General features: G+C 39.1%; 1 protein-coding gene and 1 long non-coding RNA gene across 3 annotated transcripts; one reads left to right on the forward strand and one right to left on the reverse strand.

Annotated features, from left to right (window-relative positions):
• Positions 1-1,143: 1,143 nt before the first annotated feature.
• Positions 1,144-25,528, forward strand: LOC139815982 (uncharacterized). Of its 2 annotated transcripts, XR_011732881.1 has the most exons (7): positions 1,144-1,517; positions 2,133-2,400; positions 4,054-4,221; positions 6,285-6,361; positions 8,191-8,395; positions 25,246-25,415; positions 25,484-25,528. It is a non-coding gene; the product is annotated as an uncharacterized lncRNA (long non-coding RNA). The 2 variants fall into 2 exon arrangements; XR_011732880.1 differs by having other exon boundaries at positions 1,145-1,517; positions 25,246-25,528.
• Positions 18,695-20,242, reverse strand: LOC139816227 (uncharacterized). The gene has a single exon (XM_071783626.1). The coding sequence runs from the start codon at positions 20,039-20,041 to the stop codon at positions 18,695-18,697; it is 1,347 nt and encodes a 448-aa protein (XP_071639727.1). The 5' UTR covers positions 20,042-20,242.
• Positions 25,529-27,025: the final 1,497 nt, after the last annotated feature.

The following is a 27,025-nucleotide window of genomic DNA, read 5'->3' on the forward strand; positions in this document are numbered from 1 at the left end:
ACTACCCCGCCGCGCCAGACGGCCGACGCGTGACGCGGGTGTGCGTCAGGCATTTTCCCCCCCCTGGTTAAAAAAAAAAAAAAAAAGAAAAACTGCGTGTATACACTCTACCGGCATTAGGAATGCCTGGACATAATACATATACATATATGTCATATACATATCAAAATGTCCAAGCATTCCTGCCGGTCAGTGTACATACATTACATACTACGTCGCGTTAGAAAAAGTATGACCGGTGGACGACTGGATGCAACATATATATTGAAACAGTATAATATATAAGTGTCACAGTGTAGTACACTATATTGAGAAATTTATACATGTGTATCCCGGTGTATATAAAAAATGTTAAATGTGATAATTTGCATAAATTTCTAAAGCGTGTCGGTCTTAAAACACAGCTGTTACGTGAGCGAGCGAGAAGGTATAAGAGCAAGCGAGTCGTCAATAAGAGCGAGTAGGACAGTAACAGGAGTGAGCGAGATAAGAACCACGGCCCGCAAGAAAAAGACTCGATGCTCGATCCTCGATCAGATCCCCACCCCCGAGCCTTCTGCATGTGTTATTCTCACCTCGCTCATTCCAATTACTGTCTCGCTCGCTCACATAACGAAAAATCAATAACTTTGCGTTACCGACATTAGCACGGAACGCAACCTAAATCGTGCACGTATGTATGTGTTACCCCATGGCCCAAACGTGAACATTGGCTACGTAGTTCATGTGCACGTTTTACATCGTTCCTAGAGGGCGTATCGCGTTGGCGGATCACTAGAGACCCTTTGATCACCTAAAACCGGGCCGTGTCGTCTCTCATTCTTCTCTCTGTCATTAAATAGCAACAGACATCAATCAATACAATAGTATCAAACGTGACCACTTGAGGGCTCTGGTACTACCGCTTCCGTTCGCGTTCCCAAGATTTAAGAGATAAAATTCAATAGCCACATTTTTAGCAACAAAGTGCAACCATTAAACATCGGTTGAACGCAATTGGTTTTTATTTTTAAATTCAAATTAGTCTCACACATTATACAAAAGCTCAACGATTTCCTATGTTAAATACGTTCGATAGCTCTGCTCCATTTGATTGGCTCTTATCCGTTAGCCTCGAATGTTACAAAATGGCAACTGATGAGTCATTTCCGCTACGTTGAATCTCGTCAGTCGCCACGTAGTTCGCCATTGTGCCAGCACTGCCAGCTTTGCTACGTGACGCTCGTCATATATTTATCGTTTATTTAAACAATATACTGTATTTGTGGGAAGGATTCTGAACGTAACGAACGAAAATCGAAGACACTCATCTCTTGTGAGACGGAATGAAATTCAAGTATTCGTTGATAATAATCGTCTCTGTGTAACGATCGATGAGAGACATTACGTAGAGAGTTACAGAACAGGTTTCTTCTTCTTCTTAATTTGTGGCACCTAATCCTCCACGGCTCAATTGACGACCAAGAACCAGACAAAGTACAGAAGAGTTGGGGATATATACTTCGCACAGAGCAATGGTAAGCTGAAAATGCCTTGTAATAATTTAAGCACACATATCGAAATCACGTTAGTGTTTCAATCGAGCTCGTAGATACCTTCGTAATAGCTTTACCTGGGAGTTGATCATATATATGTATCTTAAAAAGAGATGAAAATTACAAAAATGAGGAAATTCATTAGAGTATCTATGAATAGTATTTATAGAAATATTTCATGTCAAAATCTGGTAAATCTGTTCACTTTTGTAATATTTATCTTTTTTTTTTTTTAGATACATGATCGATTTTTAAGGGTGATTTTTACATCCCTGTGTCGAAAAAACAAAGTTCATGTTACAAATAATTTTTTTTATTGATTGAGAATTCATACGCTTTTTTTTGTTAAAGAAGAGGGAGGGTGGAAAACCTTGCATGAATTCCTTTATCCCGTGGTAACAGGTGTATGTGAAATTTAGAGTGTGTCTCGTCGATGGAGAAAGAAACAGCGAAACGGAATTGAAACAGAATTACTCTGATTGGCTAGCCTCCCACCATATCTCTTTTCCATTACTATTCCGTTCCGCTGTTTCTCTCTCCATCGGGATGCATCTCTATATTCACTAATCCCCTCCATCCCTCAATGATTGTTCTCAGGCATATGGGGAAACGCCATGGCAACTGAAATTCCCATTATTCCCGGGAAAGATGGATAGCGGGGCTTCAGGCAGGCTTGCGCCCAGACCTTTCTGCGCACACCGCCGGCGCCGCGACTCTCCTACTAGTCCTACTTGTCAGGGGTTCATGGCGGCACGTACAACGTCAATACGCACGACTGTTTCACTCGCCGCTGGCAGCAGAATATAGGCTTTACGCTTCAGCGCCATTTTCAGGGCTATATAGTTGCTTCGGCAGTGTTCGGCAGGTGAGTTAATTATTACTTCTTACTGGATTCCATGGCCATCGCTCTTTTGTCTTAACTCTTTGTTGCATAGTACGTATTCCATATATCGTATCGTTGAATAGATCTTAAAAAAAAGAAACTTTTTTTATTTGAATATAATCGTGATATATTTTCAACCGTTGAGAGAAAACAACTGGAAAATTGAATGGTGATGGTATCGTAATTATAACGGAGTTTCATATCTGAAACGAGAAATATTACTTTTATTAAGGTGTACAAAGAGTGACCCCAAAAACATACGTTTTTAGCTTATTTTGTGGCCCTTCTAATTCGAATCAAATTGCATGCCAAACGCTGCTATGATGAGATCCATAAGAAATATGTATATTTTTAATTTTTATTTATATTAGACTTTTTCGTTAAACAGTAATAAAAGTTTCTTTGATATTGAATCCAATTTTATATTTTTACATTTTTACTGGGGTCGATTATGTATCTTGAAACGAAGTGAAAATTACAAAAGTGAACAAATTTAAAAGGAAACACCACCTCTGAGATCTAAAAATGATACTTAACTTTGGCAATTTATTTCAGGGAAATAATTTATAAGAGCTTTATTATATGAATCTTAAAATGTAAAAAAAATTTTTTTGTTTTTATTTTATAAAATGGCGGTGCAGAAATGGCTTGGCCACATCGGTGCAGAGCCTCTGCTTTAGATAGACGCTCTTGCGATGAAATCTGTCACACGGTTTGACCTGAGACAAAATACAAAAGATTTTTATTAACTACATGCTAAAAACTAGAGAAATACGTAGGATTTTTTAAAAATATTGAGTTTTGCAAAAATGGTAAACATTTGAAAAAAGTCATTTTTTCCCTAAAATTTTTTGTGTAAAAATATGTTAATTGCAAAAAAAGTTTTTAAGGTATCGTAAAAATTCTACATATTTTTCTAGTTTTTGGCATGTAGCTAATAGAAATTTTTTGTATTTTGTCCTAGATCAAACCGTGTGGGTATTGCAGCGACATACGAGTCAGTTGCCCATTCGTGCAGGCGCACATGGTTGTTCATAGTTGTATAGGCTTTGGCGCATTATATGTGAGTGATTATAATGTGCCGAAGCCAATGTAGCTGTGAATGACCAGCGCACTTGCACGAATGGGCAACCCGTCATGCTGACCTGCATGTCGGTGCAACAACCGGTACACCGCGGGAGTGTCTATAGATATAGACCGCGGTCAAGGCATCGCACCATTTTGTAAAATAAAAAATTTTTTATGCGCCGATTATTTGTCAGATTGTCGCTTTGTTGCTTAAAACACAGTTTCTGTTGAAACAGTAAGATTTCTTTCCTTAATTTATGTTGATAATCGATTTAATTTTGATGCTAATAAGCATTCTATTTAAATATTGAAAATATTATAATAATATTAAATATTAAAAATCACTCTAGATGACCATTTATGCAAACAAAAAAATCAAACGTCCGTTTCCGAGTCAATATGTGTGCCTAGTCATGTTTATATTCTACTTTCGGTCAGGCTTCAACGTCCGATTATCGCGCTTTCGAGAAGGACTCGACACCTATAAATAATTGTTTTGCGCGCAACAGCTGTGATCATCTGTTTTATTTGTAATATAGCTCCTAGACGTGTTTGCGTTTGTTTCAGTGGCAAGTTTATCACTGTCGGCGACAGAAAGAATGTTGCCAGATGATGTAACAATGCGATACATCATCGAATACCTCCTGAAAAAGTAACGCACTGTGATGGAGCAGCATGAGTTCACTCGCACTTGGAGTGATGAAGTTCCAGAGCAAAGATATCTGTCACAAACAGGTAATTTCAATACGTTATTTGCTCTTTATAAAATTCATTTCAAGCAGGAAAATTTTATTATTTTTTGTTGTGACAGTCTATGGTATTCATAATCAGATCTTATTTCAAGACCGTCTTAATAAGTAATATCTTAAGATGCTAATACGGCTTTGGGATTGGTTAATCATTAACCGTTAATGACATCTTAAGATATTGTACTTAAGACGGTCTTAAATATAAGAACTGACTATGAATACCGGCCTATGTTTTAACTAAGCATTTTTTACATAGTGGAATTTGATTTTGCGATGAATCTCTAGTTAGATGGTGCTGAAATGCGTTACGTAGCGAATAATTGTTGCTCAATGTTAACAAAATTTTTTTTTCTACCTTATTATTAGCACAATAAAAATCAAACTTCTGCGTTTCAGTTATTAGATTAAGAGATTTTTAGTTTAATGTCCAAATATCTATATCGTGATTTAGATATCTATACACAGAAATAATTTGTTACTATTGTATAATGCAAAATAGATGTAATCAATATTAATGTCTGTGACGTATTCTGGACGTATAATAGTACCGATAAACAAATTAGAAATTTGCACATGGCTTCCTCATAGAGGAAGCTTTAACTTCCGCAAATTTGGAGATATCGATCTATTTCTAATTTTTTTTTATTTTTCAGTCTTTTCTACCCCTATTTCATATATAATTTTTTTAAATTCGGTTAATTAGACTTAGCTTTATATGCGATCAAAATTATGGACCTTTGATCGCGTATAAAGCTGGGTCTAATCAACTAAATCTTAACGAATTATATATGAAATAAGGGTAGAAAAAACTGAAAAATATAATAGAATTAATAAAAATTGCTAATAATCAAGGGGTTCTTTTTTAATAAAATTTTGAATTTTTGCAGAAATGTTTGTTTATGCTTTAACTTCCCCAAATTTGGAGATATCGATCTATTTCTAATTTTATTATATTCTTCAGTTTTTTCTACCCCTATTTCATATATAATTCGTTAAAATTTGGTTGATTAGTTCTGGAGTTATAGAAATTTCGGTAAATTTGGCACATACACACACACACATACACACGTACATACATACAGACATTTTTTTAAATTGCAATTGTTTGACGTTTTAGAACATTCTAAACACATTCAGAAAAACAAAAAAAATTTCTTTTTTAACGAAAACAAAGCTTCCTCTATGAGGAAGCAATAGTATGATGATAAATAGTGGAATAATAATAGGATTATTTGAAGCCCACGATGAACTAGATCACGCGTGCACTGTTTGTCTCATTTTACGAAACAAGTCATTATTTAATCGTGTGGTTTTCATTTATTATCAGTTCGCAGACACTTCTACTTTAGTAAAAGTAATCGCAGAGATTCATAATCTGTCGTCGAGATAGCTATTAAGTAAATTGGTCCATGTTTATTATTACAGTTTCTTTTGTATAGCATTCTATATACATGCGTGATGCATACACGTAAGAGGTGATAAAAGATAAAATAAAAAACTAGAAAGCTTAATATTGATATATTAATTTTTGAAATCGGATACAAATTTTCATCAGAATTAAATCACTCTATTACATCAGAATAAAAATCTTTTTTTGAAGTATATTGTATATCTTGATATGTTAAATTAAAGATTTCTTTTAACTTGCAATTCTTTACAAGAAATGATAAATTATTTGTAGATTATTAGCCGACGTATTGTCATATCAAGATCGAAGTATAATATGTGCGAATAATCTGTGTAGCCAGATTAAAACTTTGGCACAAAAAGTATCTTTTTTTTCTCCCTTTTCTCTCCCTTCTCTCTCTCTCTCTCTCTCTCTCTCTCTCTCTCTCTTTCTCTCTCTCTCTCTCTCTCTCTCTCTTTCTCTCTCTCTCTCTCTCTGTTCTTAGATTTCGCAAAATATACGCAGAAACAGTGCGTCAAAAACAAATAATATCGCTTTTAAAATTGTACCAGTGACGTTACACAGTTTTACTGACAATTTTCTACTGAAGAAAGTTTTCATGATTTCTATTGAATTAAAGTATTCTTTTTTGTGTTTTTTAGGTCTCTTTCAGTTATTCCAAGGGACTTCTAGACGAAAGAAATATTCTGAAGATTGATCAAAAGGACAATTCAAAGAGGTAATACTGTTTTGAATTTTATTTTACTTCTATGCACTTCAAATATCTTTTGAAATACGTGAAATCATATTCCGTAGACATAGAGGAGACTGGGGCAAGATGGTACACTTTTTGCATTTTATTTTATTGTACTTTTCTAAAAGTATACAAACTAAAGTATAATATATATCAAAAGGCTCACAAGATAAAAAATCAATCAAAGAAAAAGGAGCACTAAGCCGTAACAAGGAAGTGTTGAAAAATTCTATATTAAGGTAACAAATTGACAAACGTTTCGGACCCTTATGAGACCATCTTCGGTGTCAAATAATAATTAAGTCCAAATTTTGGAAAAGTTAACATACGTTACATACTCTTAAACTAAAATTAACGCAACAACGTTGAATTTGAAGTGGACCATACTGTAACAATTGTGATTTAGTCAAATTAATTCAGCGGGTTTGTAAGAGGAATAATAATCAAATAAAGTATAATAATGGCGGCAGTGATGACAGTCTTGCGATGTCGTGCGTTGTTTAAATAAGGAAACTTATATAAGGAACTTATAGGGGTGGATTCCATCGTGGGATGTGTCAGGTTCTCGGGTCTAAAGATTTGGATTGGTAATAGGATTTTTTCTACACATATGATTGTAGATTATAGTTTTGTGATTATTCATTAGTGAGCTCGACGTGGAAATATCATCACCTATCGTATGATTTTGATTTTCCGCTTATCTATTAAGGCAAGTTAAACATAAAATTGTCGTCGTTTTTGACGCAGATTTTACGGTTACCCATAGCGAGTTTGATGTTGAGTCTTTACCATCCTGTTTTTAATTGAAAGAGCTAGCTATCATTCCTTCCAGTGACTTATCGCGTTTATTTTTATTAGCTGTTAATAAACGTGGATTTTCAGCTCGAGTCTGAATCCCACGTTTCCAAGATAACAGAGGTGTCTACACGATTCGGAACAAATTGAAATTTCCGTTCCTCTGTGTTTATTAGCAAATATTACAGAAATTTCGACTTTACTCACGCGTCATGGACTCCGTTTTATTAATGGGACAATATTATCCAGATAATATTTCTGTTGCCCATCTGGACCGATTTATTATCAAGGATTTTCTTTGGCGTACGGCAGTGCCGCAAACTTATTATGTCGCGGATCTGACAAATAGATGAACTTTGTCCTGTTTAATTTGTCTGTTTGAATTTTGCTATCTGGAAAGTTTCTCATGACTTTTCATGATTTTTCACATTTATATGAAATAAACATCCGAAAAACCAGACATGCCGGTATCATAGTACGATGGATAATCGTTGGTCCACGGTTTATCTTTGTTTCTCATCTGAAAGATAATTCTGTTAGGTTTCCGCGAAAAAAGAAATTATAGAGTTCACAGGACATAATAATAGAATAGAGACTTACTAATGGAAATTAATATGCTTAATATAAATATTATACGAGTAATGAATAGATATTAATTTAAAAAAAGGCGAAAGAATGGATTCAATTCAAACATATTATTGCACTAATAAAAATAGAGCTCGCACTGTTGGGTGCTGTATATAACTCCTGGCGCATGCAAGCTGGGAAGCTAAAATTATTTTTTTGGGAACACGCTTATTAAAACCTAACACACTCTGATGTGCATATTATAAGTGGACGCCATATGGCTCAAATCTGGACATAGTTTTTTATATAATTTATAGCATGTCAAGTACAAAAGTTTCTATATTTATTAATTGAATATTGTATATATTAATTGAAACTTAAAATATTGTAGTTAAGTTAATAACAGGTTTTGTATTCTCGTTAACATATATCTACATTTCTTTTTGTTTCAGATTTAAATCCATCCATTGTCATCTGTTTCTATATGTTCCTTATTACCCGCACAGATGATGAAGATTGCACGACGAATGTGTAAATGAAGACAATTGGAGAATACTTACCTCTTGTTGTTAGGGAAAATAGAGAAGAAAATGTAAGGTCTTATAAAGAGAACGAAGCAAATTTCCAATTGCGGACGAAACGGAAGATCAATGTACGGTAAGAAGCATAATTGCATTAATAGCAAGATATTGTGAAAAAATTATTATTTATTTTTACACATAATAAGGTGTAAAAATGAAGGAAATTAATAGCGAATTCCATTGGCTACATTATTGCGCATTTAAGCACAGAATTCATTACATGTCATTATATTGACACATGTTAATACGTACACGAATTGCGAGACCTTCATCAAAAGAACGTACAAGGGTGAAATGAAATACATTTAACCCTAACTCGCTACATTCCGGTCTTGTAGACCGCTACACGTTTTTTCGGTTTTCTAATTTTCACATTTTTTTTTAACAGGTTTAGTTTAAACTTAAATTATTTTCTAGATCAGATATTATCATAAACATCTTATTTAGACTCTGTATTTCCAATTCTTACATTAAAGGCTTCAAAATATTAATTATAATGAAAATGACAATGCGATAAAGTCGGGCGGTCTCACGGACCGGAGTGTGGCGAATTAAGAACTCGAAAATAAGTGTGGCTAACTAGGGTTAAAACGTTCTGCTTGATCATAAAATTCCACGTGATGACTCATTGAAATCTACACGGAACATTAGTATCTTATTTTTGTCTATATAAATATCAATATTATAAAACATTATGTATAGTCACAGAATACTGAAACAATTTCTTGATGTTATAAGTAATTTTCTGTCAAGTGTATCGTGAGATTATTCAATCTTGCGTGAAAGATCGACAAACGGCTGGTACAGCCTTAAAATAATTAAAATAATACACATAACAAGCATTTTCCCAGTTGGATCCTGTCTTCTGTGATGCTGGATATACACTTAACGAATGAACAGCGAACGCGAACGTTTGGGCATTCGCATTTGTGTTCCTAGGTTGTTTGTTCTTTTTTTCGGTTGCATCAGAATTCGACCAGATTCGGTGTTTTCTGCGTGTAGCAATTTGATATTTTTTATTATATCTGTTGAATAATGACAACGAACGTTTGCGTTCGCTGTTCGTTCGGTGTTCGTTCGCTAAGTGTATACCCAGCTTAACAAAGGCATACGCCAGTGGTAGAAGGAATGTATTATAGACACTAAATTAAAAAAAATACTTTTTGGTTCCAAATTAAAGATCAGTCCTACATTCAGCCCAAAATGGGTGAAGTTTTTTGGAGTGTCACGTCTTTTTTTTTCTTTTTCGCGCGAGGCGCAAGACAGATCAAAAGGGAGAACGGGGATATTTTTAAGGATAACGGGTCTCTCGAGCTGATCCCTCGCATTATTCGACATTCGACAGCCGCTAAACGAATGATTGGGCGCCAGACTCGTGATACTCGCGCCCACTAATTTCCAAAATTTGCAAAATATAGACCGAAAGCAAAACTGCGATAGTCGATTTAGTCGGTCGTGTGAGGAACCGGCCAGCTCGACCTAACGATAGAGGGGCAGAGCAAGAATTCTGCGAGATGACGATTGTTACATTAATAGGCACGGGTATAATTAATTCGTGAAATACATATAAGGAAATGCCACATTTATTTTTTAGCTCTTACTTTGACGGCGCGCGTTGTGCTACTGCCGCGAATCCTGTCGCAACCGGCGATCACGCCGCCCGGAAAAACATAAGACCAAAAAAACGTCGCGTCGAACAAAGGACGCTCGCTCAACGCTTAACCGTAATCCAACATCCTCCCACCATTGAGATGGCCACGCACCTGTCATCTCAATGCATACATGACACGGCATAATATAAAAAAATGTCACAATACAGGAAAAGAATACATAAATGAAAATCGCAAAGCAATACAAAACAGTCATATTTAAATTATGAGAATAACAAAAAAACTTAAGTATAAGACAGCCGTTCTGGAAGTTTAATTTTCCTGCCACTTCTCGTTACGGTTCATCATCGTTACGATTCATCATCGCGACTGCGCATATCATATGCTCCACTAATATCCGGAGCACAACTCTCAGATTCCTTGAATCTCCTGGTATCTTTACATTTATCCGCAATAATTTCGTCCACCTTGGACTCACTCTTCTCATATCTAAGCTCCAAGGGATAAAGTCTTTGAATCGGCCGAATTAACTCACCTTTAGCAGTAGTCAATCGAGAGACTCTAACATTATTATCTTTACCTGTGATTAATTCCTTGACACGCGCTAGAGGCCAATCCAAACGTTTTACATTTTCATTTTCGATTTAAACTATGTCGCCGACTTTGATATCATGTACATTTTTCGTATTAGACTTTCGGTGAATCAATGCACCTAAATATTCGGTTCGAAATCTTTGGCGTAAATCCTCCTTGATTTTCTGACGATACAAGTACCTCTTGGATAAATCGCATTTATCTATTTTGTCTAAATCTAATACTCCGATTTCTTTTATCTCTTGCAAAAACATAGACGGAGTTATAGGCAAAATATCCTGTTTGGTTTCGGAAAAGAAAATAATTGGTCTGGAATTAATCACAGCCTCGCAATCTAACAAAACCGTTAACATCTCTTCGTAATCAAGGCAAGATCTTTTAAGCGTTCGTCGCAGTAATCGCTTCAAAACTCCATTCAATTGCTCCCAAAATCCGCCCCACCACGCTGCAGTAGGAGATTGAATGTCCATTAAATTTGTTCGGTGGCTAACGTTCGAGACAATTTTTCAAAATCCAGTTGCTTAAACATATTATTTAATCCGACAAAATTCGTGCCATTATCACTATATGTATATCACACTCGGCCTTTTACGGCGCGCAATAAAACGTCGAATAGCCATAAGAAACGCTGCAGTGGACAACGATGTCACAAGCTCAAAATGTACTGCATGGAAAACCGCACACGTAAACAAACAGATCCATGATTTATGACCGCCTTTAAGATAAATGGGCCCGGTGAAATCTACACCTATTACTTCGAATACGGCCGCGTTTTTTACCCGATCTAAGGGCAATGGGGCACTAATTGTCTGGAGAGGCTTCGCATCATGTCTGCGACAATTTACACACTAACACACTTCGTAATCACCGATCGAATTATTTTACGACCGCCTATGATCCAATACTCTTCACGCAATGCATTCATCAAAATCTTTATTCCGGCGTGGTTTAAGCTTTCGTGCTTTTCTTTGATAATCAAATTAACAATTCGATGTTTACCGGGAGGTACAATAGGGCACTTAAAACTATAAACGTCGTTGCGCAGAACAATTTTCAAATTTAATCGAATTAAATCGTCTGTGTGAGAAAGCGCGCGAGTCGCAATTGTCTCGAGATGTCAATTGCACTCGCCAGACGATTCGCCGGAACGGCCCAGCGCTGAGCCCGGAGTGCGCGTGACGCGATTATGAGAATCGCTAGAGGATCGGAGTAGGCACTCACAAAATAAAGTCAGGATTGGACAAACTTGTCAAACAGCACTATTTATTATTCTCACAAATAAGTATCTTTCGCATGAGAGTTTAGACAGTCTCGAGTCGAACGAGCGGTCACCTTAGCGCGTGACGTCATTCGCGGCGTGGAGTCACACTTGACTCGCGGGCAAGCCGTCGGGTACTCCGAATAACTTTATTCGTTTTTCTGCAGGAGCAATAGCGATAACTGAGTCTCGTGTGTCTCAATGCAACACTGACGGAGAGGTAGGATCGTGTTATAATTCGCTTATAATACACGCCGGAGAAACACCGCGCGATCACCAAAGTTTTCGGGATTCGCGGAGACGACGAGCTTGCCCGATGATTTCGATACGCCGACTGACTACGCGTCGCGTTGCTCCGAACGGTAACGCGCTCGCCTGATCGTCGCTGGTTGTACGAAAAACAAGTAAAGGACCGCCCATCACGGCAACCGAAGAATAGGGCCATGCGATGATCACGCGAGAAGCACGCTTCTCGAAGCTTCGTTTGCGCGACGAAACGAAAACAAATAGACGATCGAACTCGTTCTCGAACATACCGCCCGCTTTGAAACGTAGTTTCAACATTACGAACGCAAACAACAAAAAAAATGAAATAACGGCAAAGTTACTAAATTCGCAGTTTTGCTAACACATACGAGCTATCCTAACGATAGGTTACCAATGAAAGCTAGAAGGCTTTTCCAAATAAACGTGATGCATATTTTTACATTTGTACAATGATACTCAGCCGCCCGCTTTGGCGAACTGAGACGCAGCTTATAACTAACTTATATCTAACGCAAAGAGAATGAGACACGCAAGGGAATATCACGAGTCGTTGGATGCATTATCTTCGGGCAGCACGCATAGCTGAACGATCGGACGCTTGAACTCTGACGTGGCGGTTTTCACCGTAACGACGCGTGTGAGACCATCCGAACCGGCGTGGAGGCGCGTAATACGCCCGAGTTCCCATTTGCAGGGAGGCAGAGCAGCACTACGCAAAAGTACAAGTTGCCCGATTTTTAGCGAAGGTCGAGGGTTGCGCCATTTGCTCCTTTGTTGCAAGGTGTTTACGTAGTCCTGAGACCACTTTTTCCAAAAGCGCTCGGCTACGTGGCGCACAACTTGCCATCTTGATAATCTATTTTCGTTGAGGTGATGAAGCGACGGCTCAGGAGCGACGGTAAGAACCGAGCCGATTAAAAAATGTCCCGGAGTTAGACAATCATAATCATCGAACGAATCTGATAAGGGCGCAATGGGACGCGAATTTAAACATGCCTCGATGGTGCATAGAGAGTTGTGAACTCTTCAAACGAAAGAGTGTGATTTCCGAGAATGCGACGCAAATGGTGCTTCACACTACGTACGCCTGCTTCCCACATCCCTCCGAAATGGGGCGCAGATGGCGGTATAAAGTGCCACTGAATATTGTCGCATGTGGTTTTATTTAAGAACTGAGGATCGCGAAGAGCGGATCGATAAGCGATCGTGAGCTCCTTCTTGGCACCGACGAAAGTTGTGCCGTTGTCTGAGTACATCGCGTGTGGAAGGCCTCGACGAGAGCAAATCTTACATACGCGTTAAGAAAGGCTTGAGATGAATAGTCGCTGACTAACTCTAAATGAATCGCTCGCGTAGCTAGACAAATAATAAGGCAATGTAGGCCTTTCGTGATGCAATGCCTCGACCGGCGGACGCACGCACCTTAACCGGCCCGGCGTAATCAACGCCACAATGCGAGAAGCTACGTGGCGGGGGCGAGACGCGCATTTTTGGGAGATCGCCCATCAATTGCATAGGCACGGCGGCGCGCTCCCGAACGCAAATTATGCAGTTATGAATGACGGATTTTACCAGGCTTCGAGCGCGAATAATCCAGTAGTCTTGGCGGAGGGTGGTCAGAGTGAGCTGGGTCCCTCCGTGCAAAGCGCGTAGATGCGCTTGCAAGACGATAAGACGCACCAGTGGGTGCGAGGAGAGCAATATCGGGTGTCGCACGCGAAAAGGACAAGGGGCGTGACGTAAACGACCTCCTACCCGCACCACTCCGCTTTGATCGAGGAATGGGCTGAGGGTAACGATTGAACTCTTAGCAGCGACATTTTGATTTTTAATTAGCTTGCTGATTTCGTCCGAATAGAGCTCAGCTTGGATTGTTTAATCCAAAATGTCTTGGCGAGATTACACTCGACTGATGAGAGGGCGTGACCCGGTGACTGCATGGATTGATTATCGCCTTTGTGACGGCGTAGGGCATGGATGAATTTTAATATATATGCAGTAATCCGAATTAATTTGGGCCACGATGAATATCGTGATTGTAGATCCCACTGAGCGTGAGGCTTTGCGATGTGAGAAACGATGATTTTTTCCTCGATTTGGGAGTCGGTAGACTTAAGCGGAGGTTCTTCGGGCCACTCCTCTTTTGTTTTTTCTAGCCAGGATGGCCCGTGCCACCAAAGGGAGTGAGCAAGCAGCTCATCGCCGGACAATCCACGCGACGCGCAATCCGCGGGATTGTCTTGAGTAGGCACGTGACGCCAATCAGCATCCGGTAAGTTAGACTGAATTTCGTGCACTCTGTTTGCAACGAAAACTTTCCATCGAGATGGATGAGAGCGCAACCACGCGAGAACAATTGTAGAATCTGTCCAGCACGTAACTGGAATGGATTTGATAGAGAGAGAATTTCGAACGACGTTGATGAGACGCGCAAGAAGCAGAGCAGCTGATAATTCGAGACGAGGAACGGTGAGGGGAGAAATCGGCGCTATCTTTGATTTTCCCACTAGCAGGGAAATCGTGACTTGACCGGTAGCGGATGTCACTTTGAGATAAACCGCGGCGGCGTACGCGAGTGTGGAGGCGTCGGCGAAGCCGTGTAATTCCGCATGTGATGCGTCAGCCGTGACTCCGGTCCAACGACTGATCTGAAGATCATTGAGATGCGAGAGTTTCGCATAGATCATGCTCCATTTATAGAGAAGCGAGTCAGGAATTCGATCGTTCCACTCAATTTGAACTCCCCATAACTGTTGCATGATAATTTTTGCAGAAACGGTGACGGGAGTTACCCACCCCAACGGATCGTAAAGCCTTGCAATCGCAGAGAGAATGGTGCGTTTGCTCTTATTAGGAGTCGAACTTTCGAGTGACACTTTAAATTGAAATACGTCGCGCGACGGATTCCAAGCGATGCCGAGCACCTTTAGTTGATCGTCGATCGCGATTTGTTTGGTGATTGCTTAGCCGTGATCTGACGGATCGATATCAGCGAGCAAAATCGGCGAGTTGCTCGCCCATTTTCGAAGCTCGAATTTTCCGCAGCGCAATAAGGCGACGAGTTGATCGCGAGACTCGCGCACGAGCGCGATATCATCTCCACCGAATAGCACGTCATCGACGTAAGTCTGCTTGCGAAGAATTGTCACCGCACGCGGAAACCGATGTCCTTCGTCGTCGGCCAAACATTGTATCGTGCGAAGCGCGAGATACGGAGCGCAGTTCATTCCGTATGTGACGGTAAGTAATTGATAATCGACGGGGCCCTCGGATGGGTCACCCTTCCACAAAATTCTCTGATAATCGAGATCCTGAGGATCTATCAAAATCTGGCGGTACATTTTTGCAATATCGGCTGTGTACACGAACTTGAACTGACGCCACTGTAGAATAATTGCGGGTAAATCCGTCTGTAATTTTGGACCGGCAAGTAAGTGATCGTTTAATGACGTACCGTTCGACGTCAAGCTTGACGCGTTGAAAACAACGCGCAAACGAGTCGTGAGGCTGGTTTCACGAATGACCGGATGATGCGGAATATATACGCATGGATCGTGCGTTCGATCCGCTGATGGCGCCCGACGCATGTGACCGAGCGTTTCATATTCGCGCATAAACTCATTATAATCCTTTTCTAATTCCGAATTAGAGCGGAACCGCCGTGACAATGAATTGAAAAGGCGTTCGGCAGTCAATCGCGAGCGCCCGATTTCCGGCGGAGGACTCCGTTTGAACGGCAGACGCACGATATATCTGCCGTCAGATTGACGCGAATGAGTATCGCAAAAGTGAGACTCACACTGCTCATCTTGCGGTGTGAGTTTGCGGGTGTGAGAGATCTCCTCTACCTCCCAAAAACGTTGAATTTCCTCGGCGAGAGGCCTTAAACTTGTGCAATGAAGTACGGTAATATTAACGGAGGATCGTCCCGCCGGCGAATTAGAATCCGACACTAGCGGCCCGGAAATGACCCATCCAAATATCGTTTCTTGCGCGATAGGCTATCCAGCTTCACCCTTTCGGACGCCCCCTTGAATAATATCGTTATAGATATCCGCGCCAATCAAAATGTTGTCACGTTCTGACTGTTATAGTTCGTCCGTTTTTTGGTCAATGCATTTAAGCAATTTACCAGGGATTTGGACAAGTCGTGTGGAGGATATTATTATTATATTTATTATTCGGGACCGAAAAGATATCTGAGTTTATACGTATGGTAACGAGGATCAGCTTTACTTATTTGGTTATAATTAGGATAATCAACGTCGAAATCGACAGGAATAGGTTTAAAGGAGGGTGCGTTTTCTAGTTGTTGCAATTGTTGGAGGAAGGGGAGAGGATCTTGATTAGAAATGACTGCTTGCTTGATCTGGAATCTGATTCGTTTAATACGAACGCGCCTACCTCCTTTCTTCGTCATTCAGCCGCGTTCACGAAAATGAATTTTAAGCTCGCCACACTCTTCGGCAGCGCTCAAAACCAATCCGCCACACCTTCTGCTCGCCACACTCTTCGTCAGCGCTCAGATCGTCAGCGTAAGGTCAAATTCACTTTCGGGAATTTGTTGAAATTGTTATCTTTTTCTGAGAACCAACTCCGTTATCGCCACGCTTTCGGCAGCGAAAGTACTGGATCGCCACACTCTTCGTCAGCGCCCCAGCACAGATCGCCACGCTTTGTCAGCGGAAACTGCGAGTCGGAATCCCAGAAGTGACAGTGATTATTACGACCCCCAAGAATCACCCCGTAATCGCCACGCTTTCGGCAGCGAAAGTACTGGATCGCCACACTCTTCGTCAGCGCCCCAGCACAGATCGCCACGCTTTGTCAGCGACAACTGCGAGTCGAATCTTAGAAGTGATCGATTTATTGATTAAAAATACGAAATGAGATTCCAGATTTTTACACTTGTTCCCTTTTAAACTTATCTTACCTTTATTCTATAAATCTCAATACAACTTGTGCGTGAAGCGCGGTCTTATAAGGTATGAGAGTGTAGGGACTAAGTCCCAGAATTGAGCGCGAATGCTCGAACTTAGCGTATAGCGGAACGTAGGAAATCGAATAAGGTTAGGAGAGAGTCTGAGAATTACGTCTAGTCAAGACCGAAGTTAAAACTTATCTGCTTTCCGCGGCGTTTTTCCGCCCTATTTATACCCGAAAAAAACCGGAATCTCCCGCGCGAGATTCCCGCCTTTTTCCTACGCGTCTTAAGGGGGGAGGTATTTTAGAAGCTTCTAGAACATTCTAGAAGCGTAGTTTTGGGCCCATCTGGCCCCCAGCCCTTCAACGGACTCCGATAAGATAATCTAAACATTTACACTAACCCGGCCGTTTCCTCGGAATTCCGGGCCTAGCGTGCGTCGTCTAAGCGTTCAAAACTTTTATCGTTCGTCGTCGGAAATATAAAATTTCCGTACGTAACACCTTCCCCCTTAAGTCATACGTGGTACGTTATGTTGCCACGTATGAATATAAAATAGTATAATGTACTTATGCTACGCTTTTGGATTAATTTCGCTCGCATTAATATTTCGCGCTTATTTCTATTGTCTTATTTTACGATAGACGGTAGTAGAAGTTTGAATTTGTGTATGACAATGCAATAATAATATATAAGAAAACGTATATAAGGCAACTAATGTTGTTCGTTTATGTTGTATAACGCGTCGCCGTTTATTAGGTATCGGTTCGAGGCTTATTTTATGTTATACACATTTCTTTAAAGAAAGGGTAATTGTGCGCTTATAATTCAGAAGAAGCGTGGTGGATTCGTGTATAAGTATAATATATTTGACCGAACAATGATACAGAAGAAGTAATAATAAGAAAAAATTACATATATGTGTGGACTAAAAAAAAAAAATTTATAGGAAAAGAAAAATAAAAAAAAATTATTACTAATTAAGTCCACTTTATCATTTTTTTTATTTTTTTTTTTTTTTTATTTTTTTACTCGCGCTGAATGGGAGCACCATGTCCTCGACCAGCCATCCTCATTTGCATGATGATTTCAGCCATGATTCTGGCTCGCCCCACTGGTAGCTGGGGGATTGGCGAGGGGTCGCCCTCGACCTCCGTCAGGAAATTCTTGAGGAGGTCCTTCGAGCTCCTCAAACAGGGCTTGATTTAGGCCCGCGAGTGCGCGGTACCGCGATATTGCGTCTGCGTCCTGGAACACACCTTGGTCCGCTTGGTTGAGACGGCCCGGTCGTCGAAGAGCCCTTCGGAGCCTGGCCCGTCCCCTAAAGAGATTCCCTATCAACTCGTTTGCCAGTTCTCTACGTTGCGACGCCTCCTCGTATTGCGCTCGAGGCGGCACGGCTAATATTTGCGGCTGGTTTTCGCCACATATTTTTCCGAGATCCGGCAATTTCGACTGGTCGGGCATTTTGTTCTGAATTTATAACAAACACATGATACTAACAATTTTATAATTAAACTTATTCTAGTGTATAATATAATTGTTTACCTGAATTTATAACAAACAGCGATTGATATAACTATTGGCTTGTGCGCTCTTCGAGAGTCAAGATCGTACTGGCCAACGCTCGAGTTTTCGGATTTTACATTTATTCCTAACTTATGTTATTACTTTAGTTTTTCTCGGAAGGAACAAAACGTGAGAGGAAAAGAAAAAAAAATTTTATAGCTGTGGATACGTATTGTGAGCTCCGTTGCGGACACTAGATTTCGTTGCATTTTCCACATTGCCTTGCATAGCAATATGATATGAAGGAGATCGTAAAAGTTGAGTATGTGCGTGTGTGTGTTCGTGTTCGTGTACATGTGCGACATGTGCGTGCTCGGTGTCCGCTGCAGTTTTTTCTTGTTCGACTGGGAGCGGGGGTGCTCCTGCCTCTCTTCCCTGTTTTTTGTCATCTTTCGATGTCCCTCGCGCCAGATGTAGTAGTAAATTGGTCACCGAGTCCCACAGTGCTCCGACTAGATGTATTGACCATCCGTATATAGTGTGTAGTGCGTAACCGTGTATGATTGTGTCAATTATCAGCTTTGCCGTCCTTGCGAAGAAGTACATTCCGATTAATCCTGCGGTTGCATTGCCAAAAATTAAGAACGCTCCCCAGATTTTCCTCCAGGCGTTCTCTGTGATTTTCTGCAAGGAGTCCTCATCCAAGAGGTAAGAGAGTGATATTCCTTGTGTTATAATCGGTTCCCCCTTTACGCCTCGTGCTACGGTGTTCAGTATTCCGACCTTTTCGGCGGGAAACATTATGTGATCCCTCAGTTTTTCGAGGTTCTGATTGGTGTAAATGCCGCTCGCAGCCAGGGATCCTGGGTCGCTGTAATGCCAGGTAGGCTTGGTCATCGGTTCCATTATCATGGGCGCTTTGCTGTATTCTACGTTCGGTGTAATGCGGTACCATCCGTCGTTTAGCTGGTACATTGTAGGAAGTATTCTGCTGCACGAGATTTGCATTCCTGTTCTAAAGAGTATGTGCGTTCGGGGCGTCAAGAAATATGTTTCGTTTCCCTTCGATACAGGCAATTGTTGGTAACATTCTCTGGTTTGGCGTATTTTTACTTCCACTGGGGTGCATTTCGTTATGTGCACTACTTCTCCAGAAATCACGGCCATGTATCCTGGGCCTTTCATGATTTGGTACGCGAAGTCGTCGGGAGCATGCATCGCAAGGCTAAGCGCGTTTTTCATCACCTGTCGTTCCAAATTGCAGCGTTGTTTTAATACGTCTGTGTATAAGCGATTCATTTGTGTGCGAATGTGTCGTTCTACATAAACGAATTTTGAATTTACGTAGGCAAAAATATCTATGTTTTCAATAGCTAACGGTCTTTTACGTGCAAAAGAATCTCCTTTATTTGTTTCTAAAATTACAAGTTTTGGGTGTTCTGTTTTAATTAGGGTGTATCCGCAAAGAACCTCTTCGCCGATTCGCGTAAGTGCGAATGTGACATCTTGTGTCGACAAGGAATATAGTATTTGTAGTTTATCATTCGTTTCGCTAACCATTTTCTTTGCCTTTCCTTCATACAATACGTCGTAATGACTGAATTTGCAATAATCATTAGGTATAGTTTCCCAATAAGTATATCTTCCTTCAATATCTATACAATTACCGTCTACATATTGACAAACAGTTCCCGTTCTTAAATGGATTTGATTCGTTTCAATATTAATTACTGCTTGATGAGTACTTAAGCTAACTGTTATTATTTTTACAATGTCCGTTTTTGGCAAGGTGCACAGTAATGCGCTCGCGTTTCGTATTATTATTCGTATATAATATATTCGTATATAATATATAATTATTCGTATATAATATATTCGGTCACGACAACGTCTTGAGGATGTGCCCCAGGTCGAGCCGATGGTTGCATGTAATAACGCGTAGGACACACGCACACGTCGCGACAACGCCTTGATGTCGACTCAGGATCACGATGACGTCTCGAGCTTATGCTCGGATCGCGATGACGCCTTTGAGACGACTCGGGTCGCGACAATGTTTCGTATAATATATAATATCTAAATTGTGCGATCGTGCTTCCGCTATGACCGTGCTCTTCGATTGACTAATGCCAATTAACTGACTCGTCGCGGTAGCCGCGCGCCACGATTCCCGCTATTTGTTACTAAAATGCAAAACTATTCCTTGTACAACCACATCTTGCCACGTTCCATAAGGATCTGAATATTCTACTCCTGAACATTTTCCATCTGTCGATGCAGACCCCGCGAAAGTGATGGGTCGCGATGTCGTCTGATTTACTTTTAATCCGTGGATTACCTTATTTACGCTTAGGCTTAGTATGCCCGTTCTGTGCATATTTTTACATTGATCTAACGTTGTGTCGACTATATATTCTGCATGCGCATTACTTACAGTTGCTACATGAGAATGCATTCCGCAATAGTGAATCGTTCGTGAAATAGAAACTTTACATTGAATTACATTGGTTGAATCGTATTTTGACAATTGCAATAACTGAATACTTATTCCTTCTACATGCGGTTCCATTAGTGGTATATTGCATTCTCCTATATCTAATAGTGATACGGTCGTTATATTAGAGTTCGTTGTTCCACAATCATATCCGAGTATTCCGAAGGTTTCTCGTACGGAGAGAATTCCGATGACAGTTAGGCAGATTATTGCCCGCATCTGTTTTAAATACAATATAAAAGATATTATTAGTAAATCTGAGATTGAAAATGTTTCGCGGTACATGTTCAATCTCTTAATGTTTCGTTTTACGAATTTTGTTAGCATGAACAATTCTTGGTTTTCCTTTGACAAAAACTTTGACATTACCGTTAGGTAAAATGTCTGTTATAATATGTGGCCCTGAATATTGATCGCTTAATTTTCCTTTCTTTGGCTCACTTAAAAGAAAAACTTGATCGTTTACTTGAAATGCTTGAGGATTTATTTTTCTATCATAATAATATTTAGACTTTATTTTTGATGCGATTAGACATTCCCGAGCTAATTCTTGTAATTCGTGAATATTTGTCATTAATTGATATAAATAATCATCGTATGTTTTTCCTTTTGTTTCGTCTGTTATTTCACTGGATGGTTGTCTGGCTAATTTTCCAAATACCAACTCGTATGGAGTATATCCAGTTGATTCGTGAGTACTTGTATTATATGAAAAAGCTGCAAATTCTAATAATTCGTCCCATTCTGTAAATTTATTTACATATTGTTTCAAATATTCGACTAATACTAGATGCGATCGTTCTAAAGCTCCATTAGCTTGTGGATAAAAAGCTGTGGTTCTATATTGTTTAATTTTAAATTGTTTAGCAAATCTTTTCATTAAATTACTCATAAAATTCGTTCCTTGATCGGTTAATATTACTTTAGGTGCTCCAAATGTGCAAATAAAATATTTTAGTAGTGCATCAGCAACTTGAATAGCGGTTATTGATCTCAAAGGGATGGCAAGGGAAAATTTTGTAAGGTGGTCTTGAATTGTCAAAATATAGGAGTTTCCTTTTGTGGTTTCAGGTAATGGTCCTACTATATCCATTGATATTTTTTCAAAGGAAGAAAAAGGTGTGTCGGTGATTAGCATAGGCTGTTTTGTTTTTACTCTAACCAATTTCTTAGTCTGACATTGTAGGCATTGATTAATATAATTTCGGATATCAGTTTTAATATTATTCCAATAAAAATTTTGTCTGACTCGATTGTAAGTTTTAGTTACTCCTTTATGTCCACCGATTTTTGATGAATGAGCTTCTTCTATAATATTTTTACGTTTTTCAATTTCCGGAATTGTTACTAATCCATGACAAATTATTAATTTAGTTGAAGTTCCAATAATTGATTCCCGAATGTGACTTAAGACTTCTTCCCATTGAATACCGCCAAATTCTTTAGTTTTTGCTATATTTATTATTTCAATCGATTTCTCTTTTATTATTTCCCGTAACTTAATTGCAAATTTCTGTAGTGATTCTCTAGTCATTTTTTCTTTAATATTCTCTTTACATATTAAGATTAAATGAATTCTATTTCCCCTTTTAACAATTTCGATGTTTCCTACTTTACTTTCTTTAATTTTTGGTATCAAATTTTGTTTTTGAAGTTGTTTTGATCCTTCGTCACAAGGTTTACCGTCTGTGGTTAAGAAATATAAATAATTTTCTTTTCGCATAAAAATTTGATCGCGACTATTTATTATACTATGTTTCTGTCCACGTGTTATTATTTGTCTTTCAGTTTCGGGTGTCGGGTCATCCGTGTCTATTTCATTGTAAGTTGCGTCAACGTCTTTGTCGCTATTGTCTCCTTCTTCGTCTTCGTTTTCTTCTCCGGAGTCGTCATCGTCAGTAATCTGGTCATTGTTTTCGTTGTCTTCGGCTATTGGGATTGAATCCTCACAATTTTCTTCATGCAGAGTTTCGTTTTGATTAATTTCATCGTCTTCATAGTCTTCTGCTAAATTATTTATTATTTGTAAAAGATTAGGTGGTATACTTATTGGTGAGGTGGATAAATCTTCATCAATGTGACTGTCGCTGCTTTCTAATAATAATGGCTCTATTTCATTTTCATCTTCTTCTTCAGATAATGTATTTTCATTGTCATCTTCAGTTTCAGATAATTCTGGTAAAGTGTTAGCATTATTATTATCATTCATTCGATTCATTGGTTCGTTATGTATTTCTGCGTGAACTACATGCTCGTAAAATGGTAATTCCTCCAGTTCTTTCTTAGTAAATGGTACGCTTTCTCCTTCTGAAGTTTCCATATGGCGCGTTCGCATCCCCGCAACCATTGGCTCTGGTTCTTCTCTCATTGTTCCTCTTCTTGGTGAAGCAGGTATAGGTTTCGGTTTAGCGTTTCTCTGTCTCGCTTCATCGTCCTCCGGACATTCTTCGATTTCGTCGTACGAGGGATGTATTGGATATATACTTGTCGTAGGATTTCTTGACAAAGCATCAGCATTAGCATTAATTTTTCCTGGTTTGTAAATTATTTCGTAATCGTATTCGGCTAATTTAATTCTCCATCTCGCTAAGCGTGATGTAGGGTCTTTCAATTTATGAAGCCAAGTTAATGGTTTATGATCGGTTATTAATTTAAATTTTTTACCGTAAAGATATGGTCTAAAATGTTGTACAGCGTACACTATCGCTAATAATTCCTTTTCTATCGTTGAATAATTTTTCTCGGCATCGTTTAATACTCGAGAGGCATAACTTATCGGTTGATCTTTCCCTACCTGTCCTTGACTTAAAATCGCGCCAATTGCAGTCCCAGACGCGTCAGTCGTTAAAAGAAAAGGCTTAGTAAAATCGGGGTATTGTAATATCGGTTCCTGACAAAGCGCGTCTCTCAACACATTAAAACTTTCTTGTTCTTTATTTCCCCAGTTAAAATCAATATCCTTTTTCAACAAATTAGTTAGTGGTTTAGCTATTTTTGAGAATCCTTGTATAAATCTACGATAATATCCAGCTAATCCGAGAAATTGTTTTACATTTTTCGCGTTTTTAGGTATCGGAAAATTTTGAACTGCCTCTATCTTTTTAGGATCTGGTCGAACTCCATTTTCTCCTATTATGTGTCCTAAATAATTAACTTCTTTCCTTAAAAATTCGCATTTCTCTGGTTGTAATTTTAGATTTGCTGCACGCAATCGCGTAGCTATTTTTTCAAATTTAATTGCGTGTTCTGTAAGAGAGCTTGCATACAATACTATATCGTCTAGATATACAAAAATTTCATTTCCCTGTATTCCGATTAATATTCTATCCATTAGTCTTTGGAAAGTCGCAGGTGCATTCTTTAGACCGAAAGGCATGCGATCCCACTCGTAATGTCCGTATGGTGTTGAAAAGGCCGTTTTATGACTATCGTCGGGGTGCATTTGTATCTGGTGGAAACCCGAAGCCAGGTCAAAGATCGAAAAGTATTTTGCACCGCCTAACTGATCTAATATTTCCGTTATATTCGGAAGCGGGTACGCATCACCTACTGTTTTATCATTTAGATCGCGAAAATCTAATACCATTCTCCATTGTTTATTTCCTTTCGAGTCTGGTTTTTTAGGAACTATCCACACAGGCGTATTGTATGGGGATTTCGATGGTTTAATTATATTTTGATCTAGCAATTCATTAACTTGCCTATTTATCTCCTCCTTATGGATTACTGGAAATCTATATTGTCGTGTGTGAATTGGTATTTCGTTCACCGTCGGAATTCGGTGTTTTAAAACATTCGTATGATCGAGTTTTTCTCCCGGTAAATGAAAAATATCCGCATTTCTTTCTATTAGTTTCACGACATGCAATCGTTCTTCAACATTTAAATGCGTTAATCTTAGCAATTGCATTATTTTATTTTTCCTATCATTTTGTTTCATATACAAACATGATCTCGAACTTGATTTTCTAGACTTTTTGGATTTAGGAATTGAATTAGAATTAGAATTAGAATTGGAATTTGAATTAGAATTGGAATTAGAATTTGAATTCGAATTTGATTTAGGATTTGAATTAGAGTTAGAATTGGAGTTAGAATTCGAATTCGAGTTTGAGTTAGAATTTGAATTGGAATTGGAATTCGAGTTAGAATTAGGATTTGGATTAGGATTCAAATCTGAATTACGATTTTCATCCGTCTCAAACTCATATATTTTAATTGTAGGGATAAACACCCTTTCTTCTTCATCGTTAGTATTTATTACTTGCAGATATGCTTTCGCATCTTGTACTTTAACTAAGGCGTTTCCTAAGTAAACGCCTTTCGTTACGCTTAACCGCGGTACATATCCTTCTTTCAACTCTGGATTTGCGATATTAACACGCATGTACGAAATTGCTCTCGCAGGAATAGTGAAGATTTCTTCTTTTTCTTCAAAAGGTATACTAACGTTATTCCATTCTAATTGATTTTGCTCATAATTAACTTTTGCTCGAAATTGTTTAAAGAAATCCGAACCCAAAATCCCATTTTGCGGAATTGGAAAATCGTTTTCGACTATATGAAAATTGACTGGACATCCTAAGATATCTACCTGTGCCAGCCCTAAGGTGGTCACATGGTGCGTCGTAATTCCACTAAGTCTTAAGATTTCATTTTTATCCACTATGGTATCGGGAGTAACGGAATTCTTTTTAATAATATTCGGCCCTGATCCACTGTCTACTAAAAATTTTAAATTTTCTGTAAAATTTGGGCCTGTTAATTTTACTGACGGAACGTCTTCTATTTGAGTTATGTTTACTGCTCGGTAACCGACTCTGGTTCCCCTGCTATTATTCGAGTGGGGCGAGTCTGAGTGTTTCCCGGGGCTGCCCCTGTCCTCGCGGGAATTCGCTCGTTTCCCTGAGGTTGTGAGTTCTGGCGGAGACCGTTATTATATGCGCGTCTACGGCACTCTTCTAATGTATGACCGGGTTTCTTGCAATATCTACACGTTACCGTTGCATTTTGATTGTTGAAACCTTGATTATTAAAATTTTGACTGTTCAAATTTTGGTTGTTAAAATTTCGGTTGTTAGAATTTTGATTAAAATTTTGGTTGTTGAAATTTTGATTGTTAAAATTTTGATTATTCGGATTCTGGTTGTTAAAATTTTGATTATTCGGATTCTGGTTATTAAAATTTTGATTATTCGGATTCTGAGCACCTGAGAACGATAGCTGTCTACGGTTATTATTATTATAGTTATTGTTGCTGTTAACATTATTTCGCGAATAACCGGATCCATTTCGATTTTCGTTATTTCCTCGGGGTTTATTGACCTGCCAGCATTTATCTGCTGTGTGCCCTTTTTTATGACAGTACTGACAAACGACGGTCTCGGCTTCTACACGGCACGTCGGGGCCTTCTTTTCGGCGGGCGCGCTTTCCACGAGCATAATACGTCTTATCATGTTTATTGTTTCTAACTCTTTTTCGGCTTCTATCGCGCGGCTCTCGATTTCCTCGAACGTACCTTCTTTTGATATTACAATTTCTTTATTTAATCCGCGTAAGAAACTCATTTTTAAATGCTTCTCGATTGAATTTTGGAATTCGGGGCTTAGTAATCCTGTTTCTCTTTTCTGAGCATCGAGTATACGCTTTCCTAATTCTCGGACGCGATTCGCATATGTAACTACTTTTTCGTCTTTCTTTTGGCATAAGTAAGCTAACCGTCCTTGGGCTTCATAAACTGTTTCTCTAGGACCGTATTTTGTCCTTAAAAATTCTACCAATTCTTGCATGCTGTTAAATGTTTTCCCGAGAATAGATCTATGCGCATCTCCTTTTAATTTATTACGTACTGCGCGAACCAGGTTTATTTCCTGTGACGGTATAACCATGCTGAGTGCTTCCTCGCAACCCTCGACAAAATATACGAACGGAATATTTCCTCCATCGTAACTCGGCACGGCCTCTAAGGCATCTCTAATTGAAAAATGTAAATAGTTACCTATTGTTCCTTCATTAATTACCATTCCTGGATTTTGTGGTCGATTAGGTG

The sequence above is a fragment of the Temnothorax longispinosus genome, chromosome 7 (assembly GCF_030848805.1).
Source record: "Temnothorax longispinosus isolate EJ_2023e chromosome 7, Tlon_JGU_v1, whole genome shotgun sequence".
NCBI classification, from domain to species: domain Eukaryota; kingdom Metazoa; phylum Arthropoda; class Insecta; order Hymenoptera; family Formicidae; genus Temnothorax; species Temnothorax longispinosus.